Consider the following 23,675-nt stretch of genomic DNA (forward strand, 5'->3'; position numbering starts at 1 on the left):
CAAAACAGTAGGTACAGAAAGCAAGATCTGAGGGTAGAAGGGTAGATTCCCCCCCTCAGAGGGGACTGACTACAACAGGGCACACAGAAACTTTTAGAGTTATTTGGAATGTTCTACATCACAACTGTGATGGTGGTTACACAACTATATTCATTTCCCAAAACACATCAAATTGAACACTGAAAATTAGTGATTTTATGTAAATTATACCCCAATAAAACTGAGTTTCAAAAAGTGCTTAACAGGGGTACGTGGGTGACTCAGCCAGTTAAGCATCTGGCTTCAGCTCAGGTCATGATCTCGTGGTCCGTGGGTTTGAGCCCCGCATTGGGCTCTGTGCTGGGAGCCTGGAGCCTGCTTTGGATTCTGTGTCTCCTCTCTGTGCCCCTCTCCCACTCGTGCTCTGTCTCTCTCTCTCTCTCTCGAAAATAAATAAACATTAAAAAAAGTAAAACAAAGCATTTAATAAAGATTTTAAAAAAATTTTAATGTTTATTTTTGAGAGAGAGACAGAGTGCAAGCAGAGGAGGGCAGAGAGAGAGGGAGACACATAATCTGAAACAGGCTCCAGGCTCTGAGCTTCAGTGCAGAGCCCAACGCAGGGCTCAGACTCACGAACCGTGATATCATGACCTGAGCCAAAGTTGGAGGCTTAACCAACTGAATCACCCAGGCATTGCAAGACTTTTAAAAAGTAATATCCAATAGGGGTGCCTGACTGACTCAGTCAGTAGAACATGTGACTCTTGATCTCAGGATCATGAGTTCAAGCCCCATACTGGGAATGAAGCCTACCTAGAATTTTTTTTTTTTTAAGTATTATCCAATATATAAGGTATATATGTACAGGCAACATGCAACGAACTGTGGAGTTACCATTGTATTTCTCAGTAGTGGTTCTTTGGAATTTGATAACCTTAGTTTTATAACTGCATTGCAAAAATCGTTTCATGTATGATACAAAGAGACCTCTATCAGTTTGTAACAACATTTACCACTGGTACAAACAGATGGAGCAGACAAAGCACAGGATGTCCTCCTATGTCTCAGGAAGCAAAATTGCCTTAATGTCATCATTCAGTGAAGTCTCACAATATTCATAGAGGAAAACTTAGCTGTGTACCAGGCATCCCCCTGTCCACCATCTGGAATATCCTTCATTCAAAGCTAAAGAAGACATCTTTTCTTCTGCAAATGATTCAAGCCCTAACAGTGGTAAATAAAGCAAAAATGATACCATTGCTACAGTTTTAAAAATCAGGAGGAACACAAAGAGGACTTTGCAGGTCACTTCACATTCAAGGATAAGGCTATACACCACGTAAGTGGAGAGACGGATCATCACAATACACGACTGTGGGATGCTGCCATCCTAATAAAATAGAATGTATAAGGGATCCACCAAAAATTCATATCTTTTAACTATATTTGACCTATTTATTATTTGACCTATTTGTTTATGATGTTTCTCCCCACTAAAATGATGACACTCCATGATGATAAGGATTTCTGTCTTTGTTTACTGCTATATCCCTAGCACCTAGAACAATGCCTACTATGTAATAACTGCTCAATAAATACCCGTTAAGTGAATAAGTTATGCCTATGTTGATATTCAGTAAATACCTGTACAAATTTATTATGTCTATGTAGATATTATTCACAGGTAAATGATGTAATAACCTTCCTTTATATTTCCTTTCTTTTACAATTCTTTGACTAGAAGTTGTCTTGTTTCTTCATTTTGTTTCTAAATACCAATTCAGACAAACTTTCAAGCAAAAATGAATGTTATTTTCTCCTTTATTTCTTCATTTCAAAAACTTCCTACAATACATGTGTGTGTTCAGAATAAAGAACAAATGCACCTTTATAAAATTAGTTTTATAGAGGGCTATGTAAGTTAATAATAGCCTGTTTCAAATTTTCTATTTCCTCAAATCTATCCCTCTGCATATGTTCTTTACCTTCTTTGAAAAACCCTCCACACATTTCTGTATAAATTTAGCCGGTCTCAACCCAATTTCCCCAGTTAAGAATCCTTTATAATACTGGTTAATCTCAATCCTTTGATCCACTTTGATTCCCAAAACAGAACCCTAAACCTCTTCAGTGTATACCTGTATTACCTACTGCTAAAGAACATTCAATAAATGCTTAATTTGTTGAACCTGATGAATTTCTGTAAGACTGAAGCATGAGAGTACAAAAATTAATGTAAAGCTACAAATATAAAGAAATATATTTGCATATTAAACTATATGCATAAAACCTACCAGCAGTGTGGGTCCTTGGGAAATGAAGAAATGACCTGATATAACGATGGTGAGAACAAGATACCCAGATTCTTCACTGGAGTCAAAAACCTTGAAAAAGAAAAAGTGAAAGAAATGTGCATAAGACAATACACTTCTGAAATACCAATAAATGTATAATATCTTCTCACACTGAGCTTCCTACTCTGAACATTTCTTTTCCTTCTGTTTAATCTGTAGGGGCGCCTGGGTGGTTGAGTCTGTTAAGCTCCAACTTTGGCTCAGGTCATGATCCCATGGTTCATGACTTTGAGCCCTGCGTTGGAGTTTGTGCTGACAGCTCGGAGCCTGGAGCCTGCTTCAGATTCTGTGTCTCCCTCTCTCTCTGCCCCTCCCCCACTCGCACTCTATCTCTCTCTCTTAAAAAAAAAAATAAACATTAAAAAAATTTACAGATCTGTAATCATTTACTTATCATTTCAAGTTTCTCCTCTATAGGGGCTAACAGTCAGCTTTTAAAAAATATAACTAAAACATATATTTTGAAATGAAAAGAATACTAGATTAAAAATAAGGAGATGTGGGCCCTAAGCCAACCACTTTTCAGTATCATTTTAATTAGTCATTAATTATCTTTGAGCCTCAATTTGCTTTCTGTAAAATGGGGATAATGCCCTACAGTGTTGCTATGAGACTTCAGAGTCCTCCTTTCATCAGCCATACAATCCATTTTTATAATCCCTCAAAACCTGGTGCTTTTCTTTGCATGAACTTCAATTTGTCAATGTCAATCTTAAAATATGGTGCCCAAAACTGACCATAATACACTTGGTGTGGTCTAACTATCTCTTATTTTTTGCACTAATGCAGCCTACAATCACATTAACCTTTTGAGGGGGTAGTCCCATTTGAAGAATGATCTGATATCAGCAAAACTTCCTGAAACTTCATCACTTATATTGGTAAATCAGACTTTCATTTTCATCTGAACCTCAATGTAAGACCTTGCATTTATTCTCATTATATTTTATCTTGTTAAATTTGGTCCATAGTTTTCGTAGGGAGTTGAGGCAATGAAATCAAAATGTCAAGGAGGACATGACTGACAGATACAGACTAGTAGAATTTGGGTCTTAAGTGGCTACCCTGTATAGGTGGTTTTCATACACTGTAAGGTAAACATCCTTGTAGAAATATTAAGATGAAATTATGGATTCACCTCAATGCTCAAAGCTCAAAACAATTAACACATACCTAACTCAAGTATATCTTTATGAGGTTACTACATTCTATTGAGAAATAATGTTCTTATAGTTTCATATGTGGGGTTTACAGCTTTAATGCTATATTTAAACTTAAGATTTCCTAATGAGTTTCCTCTAATTCACTTTAAATTCCAACCTTAAAACAACTTGAAGGATTTTTAGATGTCAAGGAAGGTATGCTAAAATCGAAACTTCAGTGGTTGTTATTCTGCCTTTTTTCTAGTATTAAGAATTCAGCTATTTGTATGATACTCTTCCTGCCACAGTTTAAATAGATTATCTTTTATGCTTCATGACCACTTAAAACCACAAGGATAGCTAGGAGTCAAGAGGGGCTTTCAAAACTAGAGCCTGGTCAACAAATTCTTTTTTTTTTTTTTTAAATTTTTTTTTTTCAACGTTTTTTATTTTATTTTTGGGACAGAGAGAGACAGAGCATGAATGGGGGAGGGGCAGAGAGAGAGGGAGACACAGAATCAGAAACAGGCTCCAGGCTCCGAGCCATCAGCCCAGAGCCTGACGCGGGGCTCGAACTCACGGACTGCGAGATCGTGACCTGGCTGAAGTCGGACGCTTAACCGACTGCGCCACCCAGGCGCCCCTCAACAAATTCTTTAGGAGGCAATATGTTAACATGATAGTTTATTTTTTTTTAGAAATGTAATATACACCCTGAAAATACCCCCCAAAGTGTCCAACACTTAAGTGTACAACTCAGTGAATAATGATAACATCAGCATATAATAATTACCACCCAGGTGAAGAAACAGAACATTGCCAGCCTTCCAGAAGGTACCCTAGTGCTGTCTCCCAATCACTACCTGCTCCTTCCTCCCCCTAACACAGCTTGATTTCTAACACCATAGTTTAGCTTTATTTATAAGAATAGAATCATATAGAAAGAATTATGTCTGGCTTCATCAGTGTTGTTGCATATACCCAGTTCATTCATTTTCATTACTGTACAATACCATTCTATGACTACACCACAATTTATTTTTTCATTCTCTTGTTGATCAATATTGTTTTCCAGTTTAGGTCTACCACTAACAATGCTGTTATGAACATTTTTATATATGTCTTTTGTTGGGTAGGAACTCTCACTATGGAGACCCCAATTCTTTCCCAATTATTTTATAAGTTTTTCAAGTAGTGACTAATGACTTCCAAGAGAATCCCAGTAGACTACTCCCCTGGGCTCCAAATTGTTACATCTAATTGCCCACTCATTATTTCCACTTAAAGGTCCAACAGTCATTTCAAAATTAACAGCTCCTAATTCCAAGTCCAAACCCTCCATTCATTCATTTATTCATTCAATATTTACAAAGTGTTGAGCAAGTGACATCTGTTGCCTATCACAGGAGTAGAATCCAACCATTTCTGCCCACTGCATTTTGGTACTGGAGTCACTATGGAAAACACAACACAGTCAAGTACTGGATGGAACAGCACTTTACTCACATACAGAATAAATAGAGCAAGATGAGCATCAGTAGTGGGGGTCAGTTCCCCCTAGCGGGGGAGAGAGAGCAGGTCCCTCTCAGCAGCCATACAGAGCAGTTGGCCTGTTCTCAGCCCTCTGGTGCTGCAGCAGAAGGACGCCATTCCCTCCCCCAAAGGGACGGATACAGCAGTAGGGTTGGCTGGGTGCCATATAATACTTAAGCAGAACAAAGGAGCATGGGCTATGAGGACTCTCCCTTGGTAAAGGAAGTGTTCCAGGCTTCAGACCCATTCTTATGGTCTTGGCCGAAAGGGGCTGAAAGACTACATGCACAAAAGACTGCCTTCCCAACACAAAACGCATACCACATACCAGGCTGTTGTAGGTATCTGACTCCCACAGTTTCACATCAAAGAATATAATTCTTAGGTAAATGGTGGAATCATTCTTAAATCCTCTCCTTTCCTCATATCCAAATCAATCCATCAGCATATCCTTCATGTCTATCTTCAAAATATTCAGCATCCAATCACTTCTCATGGGTCTGGTCTGAGTTACCATCTCCAGTTGTATTAACATAATAACCTCCTAAATGGCTTTCCCTTTGTGTTCTTGCTCCCCCTTCCCACACAATTTATTCTCAATAAAGTAAGAAGAGTGATTTTTTTTTTTTTAGAGTTTATTTATTTTGAGAGAGTGGGAGGGAAAGTGTGACCAGGGAAGGGCAGAGAGAGAGGGAGACAGAGAATCCCAAGCAGGCTCCATGCTATCAGCACAGAGCCCGACAAGCAGCTTGATCCTGTGAACTGTGAGATCATGATCTGAGCTGAAATCAAGAGTCAGACACTTAACTAACTGAACCACCCAGGAGCCCCCTCCAGAGTGATCCTTTTAAAACCTAAGTTAGATCATGTTATTTCCAGCTCATAGCCCTGCAGTAGCCCTGCATCTCATTCGGAAACTCATGCAAAGTATTCTACAACCCAGCCCCTACTGCCCCTTTGCTCTCATCACCCTTGGGCACTCTGCTCCATCCACACTGGCCTCCTTGCTGCTCTTTGAACCTACTAGGAAAATTCATGATTATAAATTTCAGGGCTTTTTCAGTCCTGTTCTATCTAAAATTCTCTTATATTCACATAACTCACTCCTTCATCTTCTTCAAGTCTTTGCTTAAATGTTACCTTTTCAGGTAATACCTTTCCTGACCATCCTACTGAAAACTGCCACCAATTCCTCTCATTGCCCAAACCAGATGGCTCCTATTACTTTTTTCCAGCTTTGCTTTCCTCCATAGTTCTTTCCACTTTTGTTACTTTATATTTACTTGTTATCTACCTATTTTCTTTAAAATGTAATTGATAAATGGGATTATAAACAATACTCAATCTGAAAGTCAGAATAAGAATAAAAAGGGAACAAAGAACAGATGGGACAAACACAAAACAAATACCAAGATTATATACTTATACCCACCCTATCAATGATCGATCACATTAAGTGTAAATGGCTTAAATACCCGAATAAAAGACAATCTAACAGGACAAAAAGGTATGACTATACCTTGCCTATAAGAAATGCACTTTAATTTATTTTATTTATATTTTAATGTTTATTCATTTTTGAGAGAGACAGAGTGTGAGCAGGGGAGGGGCAGAGAGAGAGGGAGACACAGAACCTGAAGCAGGCCCCAGGCTCTGAGCTGTCAGCACAGAGCCTAATGGATGCTCAAACTCACAAATTGTGAGATCATGACCGAAGCTGGAGTCAGAGGCTCAACCAACTGAGCCACCCAGACACCCTGAAATGCATTTTATTTTTTAAAACATGTATTTAGTTTTGGATTCAACAATACATTAAAAAAATTATTCACCACGACCAACTGGGATTTGTACCTGGGATGCAGGCCCAGTTCAATATCCACAAAACAATCAATGTGATTCATCACATCAATAAAATAAAGGACAAGAACCACATGATCCTCTCAACAGATGCAGAGAAAGCATTTGACAAAATACAGCATCCTTTCTTGATAAAAACTCTTAAGAAAGTAGGGATAGAAGGATCATACCTCAAGATCATAAAAGCCATATATGAAAGACCCATTGCTAATATCATCCTCAATGGGGAAAAACTGAGAGCTTTCCCCCGAAGGTCAGGGACAAGACAAGGATGACCACTTTTGTCACTGTTATTCAACACAGTATTAGAAGTCTTAGCCTCAGCAATCAGACAACACAAAGAAATAAAAGACATCCAAATCGGCCAGGAGGAGGTCAAACTTTCACTCTTTGCAGATGACAGGATACTCTATATGGAAAATCCAAAAGATCCCACCAAAAAACTACTAGAACTGATCCATTAATTCAGCAAAGTGGCAAGACATAAAATCAATGCACAGAAATCGGTTGCATTTCTATACACCAACAATGAAGCAACAGAAAGAGAAATCAAGGAGTTGATCCCATTTACAATTGCACCAAAAATCTTAAAATACCTAGGAATAAATCTAACCAAAGAGGTGAAAAATCTATACACTGAAAACTATAGAAAGCTTATGAAAGAAATTGAAGAAGACACAAAAAAAGGAAAAATATTCCACATTCCTGGGTAGGAAGAACAAATATTGTTAAAACATCAATACTACCCAAAGCAATCTACATATTCAATGCGATACGTATCAAAATAACACTAGCATTCTTCACAGAGCTAGAACAAACAATCCTAAAATTTGTATGGAACCACAAAAGACCCCGAATAGCCAAAGCAATCTTGAAAAAGAAAACCAAAGCAGGAAGCATCACAATCCCAGACTTCAAGCTGTATTACAAAGCTGTAATCATCAAGACAGTATGGTATGGGCACAAGAACAGACACTCAGATCAATGTGACAGAATAGAGAACTCAGAAATGGACCCACAAACGTATGGCCAACTAACCTTTGACAAAGCAGGAAAAAATATCCAATGGAATAAAGACAGTCTCTTAAGCAAGTGGTGCTGGGAAAACTGGACAGCGACATGCAGAAAAATGAACCTGGACCACTTTCTTACACCATACACACAAAAAAATTCAAAATGGATGAAAGACCTAAATGTAAGACAGGAAGCCATCAAAATCCTCGAGGAGAAAGCAGGCAAAAATCTCTTTGACCTTGGCTACAGCAACTTGTTACTCAACATGTCCCTGGAGGCAAGAGAAACAAAAGCAAAAATGAACTACTGGGACCTCATCAAAATAAAAAGCTTCTGCACAGCGAAGGAAACAATCAGCAAAACTAAAAGGCAACCAATGGAATGGGAGAAGATATTTGCAAATGACATATCAGATAAAGGGTTAGTATCCAAAAATCTATAAAGAAGTTATCAAACTCGATACCCAAAAAACAAATAATCCGGTGAAGAAATGGGCAAAAGACATGAATAGACACTTCTCCAAAGAAGACATCCAGATGGCCAACCAAAACATGAAAAAATGCTCAACATTACTCATCATCAGGGAAAAACAAATCAAAACCACAATGAGATACTACCTTATACCTGTCAGAATGGTTAACATTAATAACTCAGGCAACAACAGATGTTGGCGAGGATGAGGAGAAAGAGGATCTCTTTTGCACTGCTGGTAGGAATGCAAGCTGGGGCAGCCACTCTGGAAAATAGTATGGAGATTCCTCAAAAAATTAAAAATAGAACCACCCTACAACCCAGCAATTGCACTAATAGGTATTTATCCAAGGGATACAGGTATGCTGTTTCGAAGGGGCCCATGCACCCCAATGTTTATAGCAGCACTATCAACAATAGCCAAACTATGGAAAGAGCCCAAATGTCCATCAATGGATGAATGGATAAAGAAGACATGGTATATATACATATATGTATATACAATGGAGTACCACTCAGCAATCAAAAAGAATGAAATCTTGCCATTTGCAACTACGTGGATGGAACTAGAGGGTATTATGCTAAGCGAAATTAGTCAGAGAAAGACAAATATCACATGACTTCACTCATATGAGGACTTTAAGATACAAAACAGATGAACATAAGGGAAGGGAAGCAAAAATAATATAAAAACAGGGAGGGGGACAAAAACATAAAAGACTCTTAAATATGGAGAGCAAACAGAGGGTTGCTGGAGGGGTTGTGGGCAGGGGGATGGTCTACATGGGCAAGGGGCATTAAGGAATCTACTCCTGAAATCATTGTTGCACTATATGCTAACTTGGATGTAAGTTAAAATAAAAAATTAAATAAAAAATTAAATGAAAAAAACCAGAATGAGAAAAATTAATAAATAAAAGAAGAAACTAAAATTTCAAAAAAAAGTGTTTATATTTTTGAGAGAGAGAGACAGAAAGACAGACAGAGCATGAGCAGGGGAGGGGTAGAGAGAGAGGGAAACATAGAATCCGAAGCAGGCTCCAGGCTCTGGGCTGTCAGCACAGATCCCAATGAAGGGCTCGAACCCACGAAATAGGAGATCATGACTTGAGCCGAAGTTGGACGCTTAACCGACTGAGCCACCCAGGCACCCCACATTTTAAATATAAAAACATGAACAGGTTAAAAACAAAAGAGTGGGGAAAATATAATATGCGAATATTAGTCAAAAGAAAATTGAAGTATCTATATTAACATTAGGCAAGAGTATCAAAAAGTATAGAGAAGGTCATTTCATTTTTATTGATAAAGGAGTAGGTTAATCAAGAGACATAATTATCCTAAACATTTGTGTCTCCAATAACAGAGCTTAAAAATACATGAAGCAATAATTGATAGAACTGTAGGGGGATACAGACAAATCCACAATTACATTCAGATATGTCAATACCCCTCTCTCAAAAATTGATAGAACAAGTACATAGAAAATCAGCAAATGTATATAGTAGACTTGAACAACACTATCATCCAACATAACCTAATTGATATTTATAGAATACTTCACCCAATACCAGCAAAAATACACATTCTTCTCAAGTGTACAGAAAGCATTTACTAAGACAGACAAAATTCTGGGCCATAAAACAAGTCTTGGTGAATTTATAAGTATGTTCTCTGAGCACAATTAAACTAGAAATCAATAACAGAAAAATCTCTGAAAAAAATCCCCAAATATTTTGAAACTACGTAGTATATTTCTAAATAACCCATGAGCAAATAAGAAATTAAAAGGGAAATTAGGAAGTATTTTGAAATGAATGTAATTCACCATGTTAACAAACTCAAAAAGAAAAACCATATGATCACCTCAATAATGACAGAATACAGAAAAGGCATCTGACAAAATCTAACATCCATTCCTGATTTAAAAACTCAGCAAACCAGGTATAGAAGGAATTTCCTAGAGCTGACAAAGGGCATCTGTGAAAAACCTACAGTTAACATCATACTTAAGAGTGAAAGACTAAAAGCTTTCTCTCTAAGATAAAGAACAAGACAAACAACATTAGCTCTCACTACTCCTATTCAACACTGTCCTGGAGGTTCTAACAATTGCAATCAGGCAAGAAAAAGAAATAAAACACCCAGATTGTAAAGAAAGACGTAAAACTGTCTTAATTCACAAACAATAGGATCACTTATGTAGAAAGTCCAATTGATTTTCCTAGAATAAACGAATTCTAGAAAGGTTACAGGATACAAGAGCAATAAAGGAAAACTAAATGTATACAAACTAGTAAAGAACAATTAGAATTTGAAATTTTAGGGGCACTTGTGTGGCTCAGTCAGTTAAGTGTCCAGCTCTTGATTTTGGTTTCAGGTCATGATCTCACAGTTCATGGATTTGAGCCCCATGCTAGACTCCATGCTGACAGCGTGGAGCCTACTTGGGATATTCTCTCTGCCCCTCCTGCACATGCACACACTCTCTCTCTCTCTCTCAAAATAAATAAACTTTAATAAAAAAAGAATTTGAAATTTTAAAAATATCAACATTTATCACAGCATCAAAAATATGCAATACTTAGGGATAAATATGAGGAAAAGTGAAAGACCTGCACACTGAAAATTGACAGAAATTTAAGAACATGTAAATCTATGGAGTGAGACATTTTGTTCACGGATAGGAACATCTACTATTGGTACAATGCTGAGGCAGGCAGAATAATGGCCCCTCAAAGATTTCCATGTCTTAATCTCTAGAACCTATGATTATGCTTTCTTATGTGGCAAAGGAGACTCTGCAGAGGCAATTCAAGTTAAGGATCTTGAGAGGAGAGAGAGCCTGGATTGTCCAGGGGGGCCCAATATAATCACAAGAGTTCTTATAAAGGAAAGAGGAGGCAGAAGAGTCAGAGAAGGAAATGTGATTGATGGCTTTTGAAGATGGAAGGTAGTACAAGGCAAGGAATTCAGGTAGCCACTAGAGGCTGGAACAGGAAAGAAAAAGATTCTCCCCTAGAGCCTCCAGAAAGAATGCAGCCCTGCTGACACCTTGATTTTAGCCCCATAAGACCTATTTTGACCACGAGAACTATAAAAGAGTAAGTTTGAGTTGTCATAAGCCACTAAGTTTGTGGCAATTTGTTACAGCAGTAATAAAAATTCTAAACTCTTCTGTAGAGATTAAAAACACCATATATCAAGCATTTCACTAGGTTAACATTAACAAAGTACTACCCACTATACACCAATTTCTTTTATAAATATTTAGGAAAGAAAAAAGAAAACATGGCAAGGAATGTCCCTGACCTTGAGCTTCATTCATTCATTTGTTCATTCAACAAATATTTATTGAGCACCTACTAGATGTCAAGCGTTTTTTTTGAAAGATGTGATACATCACTGAACAAAATATTTGTTGGCTTCATGGAGCTAATGTGGGATGGGATGCTGGGCAAGGGTAGAGACTACAATAAACAAGTATAATTAGTGGCACTCTAAGGGTGGGATGTTGAGAGCAGTCAATCCTGGTTCAGGCAACAAGGGAATGCTTTGTCAAGAATTTATAAACAATAGTCAAACTGACTAACAAGCACTCTCTTTTTACTACCACCACATGCCCACAATTCTAATCAATGTCACTGAGAAAATACTCCTCCCTGAAAAAAGTCTTTTGTTGGTCTTAGTTCCAAACAACTGCTACAATTACTGCTAAGTTTAAATAACACATATGTAAGCTTCAAATTATCATATTGTTATTACTTATTCTTTAATAAACTTGGTCTTTTACGCATTCATTTGGAAAACTCCCAGTTATAATGTTGGCCCACATAAATGCAGACTTAACCACATACATTTGTTTCAAGAATAGCTCACAAAGATTTGAAATACTTCAAGCTTGTTTAATGCAAAGTTCTTGTCTCCAACTCTTTCTTAGGATGCAGTTTACTTCAAACCTGTGGTACTATGTCCTTCTGCATTTACACTAGATTCAAAATAAACAATGATAGCATACTGATTGTAAAGACAAAAAAACGGATTTAAGTTACTCAAAATCTGGGACCTCTTGGTATTTAGATTTGTGTTTAAAAGTGTGTTTTAAAAAACTATAAGTGCAACTAATAAGATGGAACATTTTGTTGAAGTGCAAATTTTAGCTCACACTAAAAGTATTTTACTAAACTTGAATAACTTTAACATTTTAAATTATTAAATGTTTCCAAACTAAAGAACAAAAAGGAGAACAAAACAGCAATTTTATCATTAGTTGCTTAGATTGTACCATTGGAGATTCAGGTTTTTTAATCATTTGTTAGTTTGTGGGTGATTAATTACATAAAGTATCGGCCTCTAACCAAAGAATCAAAGTTCAGTTAACAAGATGTAAAAACAATTGGCTAAGGAGTTATGCTTTTTTCCTGTCTTATACTATAATGTGTATTTCCCTTTTCTCATTGATTTTACTGCCATGAGGATAATAATGAAGCTCAGTAGAAAAATTTACTATCTACAAAATAAATGAACAATTTCATTTGTGAAAATTTTATGAAAATAATGTCATCATTTAGGGGAGTGGAGTGTTAAAAAATTATCCACTCCAGGGGCACCTGGGTGGCTCAGTCTGTTAAGCATCCGACTTCAGCTCAGGTCATGATCCCGTGGTTCATGGGTTTGAGCCCCGCATCGGGCTCTGGGCTGACAGCTCGGAGCCGGGAACCTGCTTCAGATTCTATGTCTTCTTCTCTCTCTACCCCCTCCCCCACTTGTGCTCTGTCCTCTCTCAAAAATAAATAAACATTAAAAAAAAAAGTCATCCACTCCAGGGGCGCCTGGGTGGTTCAGTCAGTTAAGCGTCTAACTTCAGCTCAGGTCATGATCTCGTGGTTCATGAGTTTAAGCCCCACCTCAGGCTCTGTGATGACAGCTCAGAGCCTGGAGTCTGCTTCAGATTCTGTGTCTCCCTCTCTATCTGCCCCTCCCCTGCTCGTGCTCAGTGTCTGTCTGTCTGTCTGTCTGTCTCTCTCTCTCTCTCTCTCAAAAATAAATAAAAAATGTTAAAAAAAAAAATTATCCACTCTGGGTGTCAAATGCTCTAGGCACATCACTTAACATAATAAATAAATAATCTAGTATATCAGAAAGTGCTAGGAGGTAGGGAAATAGTAAAGCAGGGTCAAGAGAATAGGAGTGTAAAGACAGGGCATGAAAGTTACAATATAAATATGTGGTCACAGTAGGCATCATGAGAAGGTGAGGCTTGAGCAAAGACTTGAAGGCATGAGAGGGTTACACAAATATCTGGGTATATAATACTATTTTTCAAATATTTGTTGCAATCCTTCATCTAAAAGATCTTAAAAGTATGCTCATACATTCTGAAATTGTCTAATTAGAAGTTTCTAAGGAGTTAGGAAAAACGGTAGTTTGCATCCTTACAGTCTTTCCTTCCCAAATCCAAACCAAATACCAATTACCTTTCCTTGAGCAGTTATTAATTTTTTTAACATTTATTTATTATTGAGAAACAGAGAGAGAAAGACAAAGCATGAGCAGGGGAGGGGCAGAGAGAGAAGGAGCAACAGAATCCAAACCAGGCTCCAGGCTCTGCCCGGCGCAGGGCTCAAACCCACAAACCACGGGATCATGACCTCAGCCAAAATCACTTAACTGAGCCACCCAGGCACCCCACCTTGAGCAGTTATTAAAAATCAGCATCCAGGGGTGCCTGGGTGGCTCAGTTGGTTAAGCATCTAACTCTTCTTGGTTTTGGCTAGGGTCATGATCTCATTGTTCGTGAGTCTGAACTCCACATCAGGCTCCATGCTGACAGTACAGAACCTGCTTGGGATATTCTCTCTCCCCTCTCTGCCCCTCCCCCACTCACATGTGTGTGCATACACTCTCTGTCTCTCTCAAAATAAGTAAAACATTTTTAAAGAAAGAAAGGAAGGAAGAAAGGAAGGAAGGAAGGAAGGAAGAAAGAAAAAGAAAGAAAGAAAAAGAAAGAAAAGTCAGCATCCAGGGGCACCTGGGTGGCTCAGTCAATTAAGTGTCGGACTGTCGGGGCTCTTGATTTCAGCTCAGGTCACAATCTCATGATTTGTGAGATCCAGCCTGTGTCTGGCTCTGCACCAATAGCACAGAGCCTGCTTGAGATGCTCTCTCCTTCTCCTTCTCTCTGCCCCTCCCCTGCTCATTTGCATGTGCACATGTGCGCACACTTTCTCTCTCTCTCTCTAAAAAAAAATAAAACAAAAACTGGTCCCTTATCTTTTATTTTTAAAAAAAAATTTTTTTTAACGTTTATTTATTTTTGAGACAGAGAGAGACAGAGAATGAACAGAGGAGGGGCAGACAGAGAGGGAGACACAGAATCTGAAACAGGCTTCAGGCTCTGAGCTGTCAGCACAGAGCCCAACACGGGGCTCGAACTCACGGACCGTGAGATCATGACCTGAGCCGAAATCGAATGCTTAACCGACCAAGCCACCCAGGCACCCCTGGTCCCTTATCTTTTAGAGGTAATTGAAATAATCAATGAAATGGTATGCTGTATGAGATTTCCTTCAAAATAACACAATGGACACAGGATATAGATGAAACCAGATTGGTCATGAGTTGATAACCACTGAAGCTGGTGATACATACATGTGAGTTTACTATACTCTTATCTCTTTGATTATGTTTGAATTTCTTTATAACAAAAAGTTTTATAAGAGCCTTCCATTTTCTTTGTTGAATAGGTAGAATTATGATTAAGGAAAGCATTTAGCTTACTACAAAACACAGGAATACTACATGCAGTGTCCTAACTCTACAAATTCCAAATATCATAATGCCTAGTATAATCCAGGCATCTGAGAAAAGAAATTACTTATTTCTGGTTCTTGGGAAATATTTTTAATGAGTGATGATTTAGCATTTTACTGAAATGTTCACATTAGCACAATATGGAAAGCTCAAAGAAAAATGTTATCTCTAATGACCAAGTCATCAGAGAAAAAGACATTAATTTTAATTTGTCAGAGAGAACATTTATCATGTTCACATCTTCTCTTCTTTTTAGTTTCTAACCTAAATGTGGCTTAAGATTTAGGTCATCAAAAAAAGTATGCACGGTATTGGCACAAAAACAGACACATAGACCAATGGAACAGAATGGAGAACCTAGAAATAAACCCATGCATATACAGTCAAGTAATATTTGACAAGGGATCCAAGAATACTCAAGGGAGAAAAGGCAGTTTCTTCAATAAACGGTGCTGGGAAAACTGGATATTCACATGCAAAAAATGAAACTAGTACCCCATCTTGCATCACTCACAAAAATTAACTCAAAAGGGATTGAAAACTTAACTGTAGGACCTGAAACCATAAAACTTCTAGAAGAAAACAGAGGGAAACAGCCCTTTGACACTGGTCTAGGTAATGATTTTTTTGGATATGACAACTAAAGCACAAGAAACAAAAGCAAAAATAAACAAGTAGACTACATCAAACTAACAAGTTTCTGCATAAAAAAAAGAAACGATTAACAAAATGAAAAGACAACCAATGGATAAGGCAAAATATTTGCAAACCACATATCTAACAAAGGGTTAACATCCAAAATATACAAGCAGCTCATATAACTCAATAGCAAAAAAGCACATAATCCAATTTTTAAATGTGCAAAGGACCTGAAAAGACATTTTCCCAAAGATGTTCAAAAGGTACATGATATAGGGCTCAATATCACTAACCATCAGGGAAATATAAATCAAAACCACAGTATGTTATCACCTCAGATGTGTTAGAATGGCTATTCTAAAAAAGACATGAGATAACAAGTGCTGGCAAGGATATGGAAAAAAGGAAACCCTTGTACACTGTTGGTGGGAATGTAAATTCGTATAACTATGAAGGAGAACAGTAGAGATGTTCCTCAAAAAAAAAAAAAAAACATTAAAAGAACTACCACATCATCTAGCAAATCCACTTCTGGGTATATATCTGAAGAAAATGAAATCACTACCTTAAGGAGATACCTGCACCTCCATGTTTACTGCACCATTATTTACAATAGTCAAGACATGAAAACAATCTAAGGGTCAAGAGACAGATGAAAGGATAAAGATAATTTGAGACTTATACATACACAATGAAGTATTATTCAGCCATGAAAAAGAAGGAAATCCTGCCATTTGGAACAATATGGATGAAACTTGAGGGCATTATGCTAAGTAAAATAAGCCAGACACAGAAGGATAAATACTGCATGACCTTACCTACATGTGAAATCTAAAAAAAAAAAAAAAAAAAAGCCAAACTCATAGAAACAGAAAACAGATTGGTGGAGAATAGAGGCAGGCAAAATAGGTGAAAGTGGTCAAAAGGTACAGGCTTCCACTTATAAGTTCTGGGGATACAATATACAACATGATGACTACAGCTAACAATACTGGATTATATATTTGAAAACTGCTGGGGGTAGAATCTTAAAACTTCTCATCACAACGAAAAAAATGTATAACTATGTAAGGTTACAGATGTTAACTAAACTTACTGTGGTAATCATTTCACAATATTTACATATTTCAAATCATTATGTTGTGTATCAAAAACTTACCGTTATATGTCAATTATATCTCAATAAAACTGGGGGGGGGGGAAGAGGTTTACATCAACCCGACCTCTGTCTGTTGTGGTGTTTTGACATCAATACAATAGGATGCACTAAGATATAGAGCCTATCTATTACAAGCTGGTTTTTCAGGCACAGTTTATACGTTGGTTAAATCAGATACATGCATATTTTTATATTCTAATACTTTATATGCATGTATTTGTGCAAGACTGCACTATAACACTAAAGTTAAAAAGAAAACAGTTAAAAGAAATATATGAAAATATAGAAAAATATTTCAAATATACTTAGATGAAAGGTTAAAACAGCATTACTCTTCAGATGTGACAAATTATGTACTTGATTAAGGGTTTTTTTTTTTTCCTGCTTTTGAGGCCCCTCAGAAAGTGTCACAGTTGTATATATTGGCCCTAAGGAATTTATGCATTACAAAATATGAAAAACATGCAAAACTGCTAAGTAGGCTATCAGCTGCTTCCCTCTTGGTAGCTAAAGTGCCTCATAAATTATTTCAACAAACTAGTAGAGTATATATGCTAATGAAAGTGATCCTGCTACATACCCATTACCAAACTATAAAATTCAGTGTTTTTGCTGTTTCATAGAAATGCTAAGTGTTAATAGTAACAATAAAAACAATTACAACAGCATAACACCCAGAGCAAAAACAAACAAACAAACAAGTAATGATACATACCTATTGCCACACAGCAATTATGCACTAAATAACAGGGTTGTTGTTTTTTTTTTTTTGGTTATTGCTATTGTTATTAGAAAATGCCTTTGAGTTCCAACCAGGGAACCTAGGAATAAAGCCTTCATTTTTTAGCAGTCTCCAGATTCAGAAGAGAAGAGTGTGTGGCAGACTTCTAGCTATTCTCTAATATCCATTTTCCTTTCTACATGGTAATAGAACTGCTGGGTTTTAGCTGGACACATGATCTTGTGGAATACAGACTACATATGCCAGCTGCCCATGCAGTTACGATGGCCTCAGGTCCAAGTCCTGGCCACTGTGCCGTAGGAGGTAGTATCATGTGGCAGCTTATGGGAAATCTTCCTTAAGAGACAGCATGTGTATATCCTTTAACTTCTTGATCCCTTTCTCCACCAAACTGTCTGGAGTATCAATTCTATCTTGGACTATTTGACCATGGCCACACGGGGCAGAGGAACAAAACAGGCTCCTCAGTTCCTAACACTGTGGAGTGTCATACCAGCCCTGAACTTTTGTGTGGAGAATAATAAACTTTCATCTCATTTAATCCACTGTTATTTTATATTTTGTTACTCAGAGTCAATATCAATTCTAATTAATACAAAACATAACTGTTAACTCTTTAAAAAAGGCAAGCTGCATGAAAGAATAATAACTCTCAATGATATTCCTACATCTACATTAAGAGAAAATACCAATGTAGGAAGCAGCAGTGTACAACAGAATGAGGACTGGCTTGTATTAAGACTTGAGTTTTAGAACGAATTCTTCTACTTCCTACGTAAAACCTCTGGCAAGCCATTTAACCTGGGCAGGCCTCAACTTCTTCTATAAAATGGTAGTAAGACAGATCTAAAAAGTTGTGAGAATTGGAAGAGGTTTACAAAAATACTCTACAAATTGTAAACAGCTATATAGTATCAATTACTTTGTCAGTTATTCCTTCTTCCCCACCCTTCCTTCAGAATTGGAGCATGAGAATGGACTGCAGTACATAAACATAACCTGGAGCATCACCCCCAGACACTGGTTCATTAGGTCTAGCACAGGAACCACAAAACTGCATTTTCAGCACATACCCCAAGACACTGTTGAAAGCAATGTGCCCGTTACACCTTGAGAAACACTGCTCTATGATCAGGCGCTACCCATCCTTGTTATCCTGTGCTTGATGCTCTGTTATTTTAAGAGCGTGAAGAGGGGCGCCTGGGTGGCTTAGTCTGTTAAGCATCCGACTTTGACTTCGGATCAGGTCATATCTCACAGCTCATGGGTTCGGGCCCCACTCGGGCTCTCTGCTGTCCGTGTTGGGGCCTGCTTTAGATCTTCCGTCACCCTCTCTCTCTGTCCCTCCCCCACTGGCATGTACTCTCTCTCTCAAAAATAAATAAATGCTAAAAAAAAAAAAAAACACAAAAAGATCATGATGAAACATAAGGACAGCTCCATAGCCTCTCCAGTGCCTCACTAAATGCTAAGTACCCAGTAGATAATTTAACAATATTTTGTTGAATTGATGAACTGAAGTGGAAAATGACAAGGTAGAACCAAATCAAATGACCCACCATTTCTGGCCAACAAAATAACAGGGACCGAATTTACCTTCCTGCCTGAAACAACTAAAAAAAACAGGGCAAATTAGAGGACACAACAGTTTTCAAGACACTGGATATTAGGTAATAAAAAACATGATTCCTGAGAAATAACAGGAAACAAAGGGGAGCCTTACAACTGCCTGGAGAGAGTTTCCAGGCCAAAGGAGAAAGATGAGGAGCCCAGGCAGAACCAGGTGAGGTGTTCCTGAGTTGAGGGAATAGAGCTGTGAGTGCAGGAAGGACAGTGTGGCTACAGTTCACAGGACAGAATACCAGAGAAAGAACTCCCAATGCCTGCAGAGACTCAACTCTTCAGCATGTATGTGTGTGTGTGAGGCTGGGCAAAAAAACACCTGAAAGGATTTAAGAGAACAATCCAGAGACCTCACATAGGGCAGGGGATAGTGCCTGTTCTCATCAGCTCAGGTGAAAACCCTCATAATTTCTCATTGGGTAGGACAGTCCGAAGAGTTTTGCCTCAGGTGTGAGGAAAAAATTAGCCCTAGATCAAATGCTGCTCTGGTCCCACCTGACAAAGCTTTAAAGCAAGACCTGAAAGGATCAAACTGTTTCCAGATAACTTATCCCAGAAAAATCAAGAATATTTATAGGAATACAAAAATATCCTGCATCCAACAGGGTAAAATTCACAACATCAAGCATCCAATCAAAAATTACCAGACATGTAAAGAAGAACTACTACTTTGCTATTTTAAAAATAGTTTTCTTGGGGTTTTACTGAATCTTAAATTTTCCTTAAAAAAAAAAAAACTGTCATTTTTATCATTTTCACCCTGTGTGTTAATCTCAAAAATCCCTCATGTACATAATTGAACTGTTATTCCCCATATGAAATATTAACTCTTCAAAGACAAACAGCATAGTGGTTAAAAGCACAAGCTCTGGAGGCAGAAAAACCAGACTCTGAATAAACTCTTATCTCTGTTCCTGGGCAAGCCACTGAACCTCTCTGAATTTTGGCTTACTTATCTATAAAATGGTATGATAGTATTTGCTTCATAGGGCTTCTATAAGAAATATACCAAAGTAAACACTTAATAAACAGTAGCTATCATGTCATAATTATCACATCATAAGGAAAGTTTAGAAAAATTAGCATACACTCAAACATTTACTGAGGAACTATCATATGCTAGTTAGTATCTAGGCACTAGGAATACAATGGAAAAAAAAAAAAAAAAAAAGGCCACTATAGAGAGGACCCGAAGTATATTTTATGTTGAATCCGCATTTCGTAGTTCATCTCAAGTACAAACTTCATATTCTGTTTCTTAATTTCTAAGTAGGGCAATTATTTTAAGTTCCTCCTATAAAAATTAAAGGTTGATTTTTTTTCCCTTTGAAAGGGAAAAAATAAGAAATTGTCAGGTTCAACCAATTAGGGCATGTCTAAGAAATCCTGAAATCTGAAAAACGTGATAAAACTTTAATTTAAAAGGAACCTACAATTAACACCACCTTTCAAAATTATTCTGAAATTAGTAGAACAAATTGTATTCAGACGTAAAATACACAAAATGGACCAATCTGTTATTGTGATAATCTTTTCAGAAAGGCTTGGGCTAACAGATGTAAGGATTTAAAATCAAGTTCAATGGGGCGCCTGGGTGGCTTGGTCGGTTGAGTATCTGACTTCGGCTCAGGTCATGATCTCACAGTCTGTGAGTTCGAGCCCCGCGTCGGGCTCTGTGCTGACAGCTCAGAGCCTGGAGCCTGTTTCAGATTCTGTGTCTCCCTCTCTCTCTGCCCCTCCCCTGTTCATGCTCTGTCTCTCTGTCTCAAAAATAAATAAACGTTAAAAATAAAAAATAAAAAAATAAAATAAAGTTCAAGTTTGTATTTCATTTGCTCATTCCACTTAAATGACAGATGGCTTAAATATTAACCCTATTAACAAAACATCTGCACTTTCATTATGAATCTACTTGCCTTACTTCATAACTCCATAAATTCATTTTATTAATTTACTGTATGGTTGCCCATTTCATTCAAGGTCTTCTAAACTCTTGCCTCTCCAAGTGTGGTTCTATAACCAGAGCATCAGCATCACCTGGAAACTTGTTAGAACTACAGAATTTTATTCTGCATACCAGACCTACTGAGTCAAATGTGCATTAAAAAAGAATCCCCAAGTGAGTTTTTTTTTTTTTTAACGTTTATTTATTTTTGAGAGACAGAGAGAGAGCACGAGTGGGGAAGGAGCAGAGACAGAAGGAGATACAGAATCCGAACCAGGCTCCAGGCTCTTAGCTGTCAGCACAGAGTCCGATATGGGGCTAGAATCCATGAACCCTGAGTGACCTGAAGTTGGATGCTTAACCGACTGAGCCACCTAGGCACCCCCTCCCCAAGCGATTTTATGCACAATGAAACCTGAATGGCAAAGTTTTAAATTCTTTATCTTTTTCCATACTTTTTTTTTTTTTAACAGTATTACAAAAGTTTATTTGCTTCCAAACACTGATTGACTTATCTCCAGATAGTAACTCTTCATCAAGAATAATTCAATTCAGGGGCGCCTGGGTGGCTCAGTCGGTTGAGTGACTGACTCTTGGTTTCAGCTCAGGTCATGATCTCACGGTCTGGTTTGTGAGTTCGAGCCGCATGGGGCTCTGTGCTGACAGTGCAGAGCCTGCTTGGGATTTTCTCTCTCCCCCTTCTCTGCCCCTGCCCACCCTCAAAATTAAAAAAAAAAAATTTTTTTTAAAGAATATTTAATTCAGACAAATAAATCCAATTGATATACATATATTAGATGTTCTCTATATAGTATTTGTCTCAGACTTGACCTCCCCTCTCAACCATGATTTCAAGTCTTAGAAGACTTGCTGTACTATCCATATTTTCTCGAGTCAACATTTTTGTGAGCATTAGCATGTGGCCACTGTGACAAAATCTTCTCTGTAATTAAACAACTATATAGAATACCAGATCAGTTCCCCCCATAATTTCAGAAAAAAATGAAAAATTCAAAATAATTTCAAACAAGGTTGAACTTGAAAGTTCCCTAGGGGGAGGGAAAAAAAAAAAAGAAAGTTCCCTAGGGAAAAAAAAAAGAAAGTTCCCTAGGGAAAAGATGACCAGAATGATTCTATCCTCCACAATAATATATTTTTATGCTTTACCTAACATATTTTTTACTGCAGGTACCACATAGTTTTAAAATAAGAAATTCACATGGGACTTAGTACAGTTCTTTAGATGGCTCATCTTTTATTATTACTATTACACAATAGTCACAGTGCACATAAAATAGAACAAATCTTGTTTTCTCTTTCGCTTTTCCAAAAAGAAAAATGACAGACCTAGGCTGAAACTGATCACAGCAGGTAGGATGCTTCAGCACAGATTCAAAGGAAGGTACAAATGTTCAGTTTTCAAAAGCACTGCAAAAGCCAACTTCATCTCTTGTCACTGGAGCTGTGGCTTTATGCCAAACATTTGAGAACTGTTGAAAAGTGCCATTCCTCATAAGCAATTATGAAGAGCTTTGCAAAAAGAAGGGAAAAATAACTGCAATAACAATGAACTCCTTACAATAGCCAAATGTCCATGGCCTCTGGGCTGCAGAATAAGAATCCAAGAGTTACCCATGTACATCTGAGCCAACGCACCCAACACGGATGCCTTGGGAGAAAGAGTTTGAAGGGGTGTTAAGAGAAGGTGTGAAGGAATGTTATGGGCAATCTCAGAAATTAAATATGTCCTCAAACATGCCCAGGTTTTTTATAAGACACAATTATAGATCAGTCATCCTTCTATTTAACTTTACTCATGCCTTTTTGCATTTGCAGCCTATATAATTTTCCAGAATATAGACAGCATTCTACAAGAGTACAACTAAGTATTGAACTCCCTTTTTATGGCCCTAGATATATTGATTTCAAGCTTTAAGTAGTGTCCCTAGCTATAATATTCAAAAATTTGGTGAACAATTCATCATGCCCCATCTCTACTCTCATCCACAGCCAAGTCTCTCAGAAGAATGAACTAGGAATGTTAGCTCCACTCCCTCACCTACCTGTCACTCTTCAACCCACTGCATCTGGTTTGCACCACTTCACTCCACTGAAACTTCTCTTAGTAAAGACCATAAGGACCTTCATGTTGCTAAATCCAACAGACATCCCTTTGTTATCATTTTTCTCTACTTTGCAGCATCATTCAACAAAGTTCACTGTTCTCTCCCTCTTAAAACAACTTTCTGTAGCTTTGATAGACCTGCTTTCTCCTGGGTGCCTCCCAACTCCCTGTCCCTTGTCAGTCTTCTTTAGGGACTCTGTCTACTCTACCTGACCTACAAATGTTGGACTATCTTGGGACTTGGTCCTGGAATTTCATGTAATCTCGTAACTATAA

At 37.6% G+C, this 23,675-nt stretch overlaps 1 protein-coding gene across 2 annotated transcripts in view; it reads right to left on the bottom strand.

Annotated features, from left to right (window-relative positions):
- The window catches only part of REC114 (REC114 meiotic recombination protein), a 108,243-nt gene that overhangs the window by 82,824 nt on the left and 1,744 nt on the right, over positions 1–23,675 (bottom strand). For both annotated transcript variants that reach the window (XM_058737108.1, XM_058737107.1), the window contains exon 2: positions 2,277–2,366. In XM_058737108.1, the coding sequence (XP_058593091.1) occupies positions 2,277–2,366 (90 nt within the window). The remainder of the gene's footprint in view (positions 1–2,276; positions 2,367–23,675) is intronic.

Source organism: Neofelis nebulosa, chromosome 7 (genome assembly GCF_028018385.1).
Source record: "Neofelis nebulosa isolate mNeoNeb1 chromosome 7, mNeoNeb1.pri, whole genome shotgun sequence".
Classification (NCBI taxonomy): domain Eukaryota; kingdom Metazoa; phylum Chordata; class Mammalia; order Carnivora; family Felidae; genus Neofelis; species Neofelis nebulosa.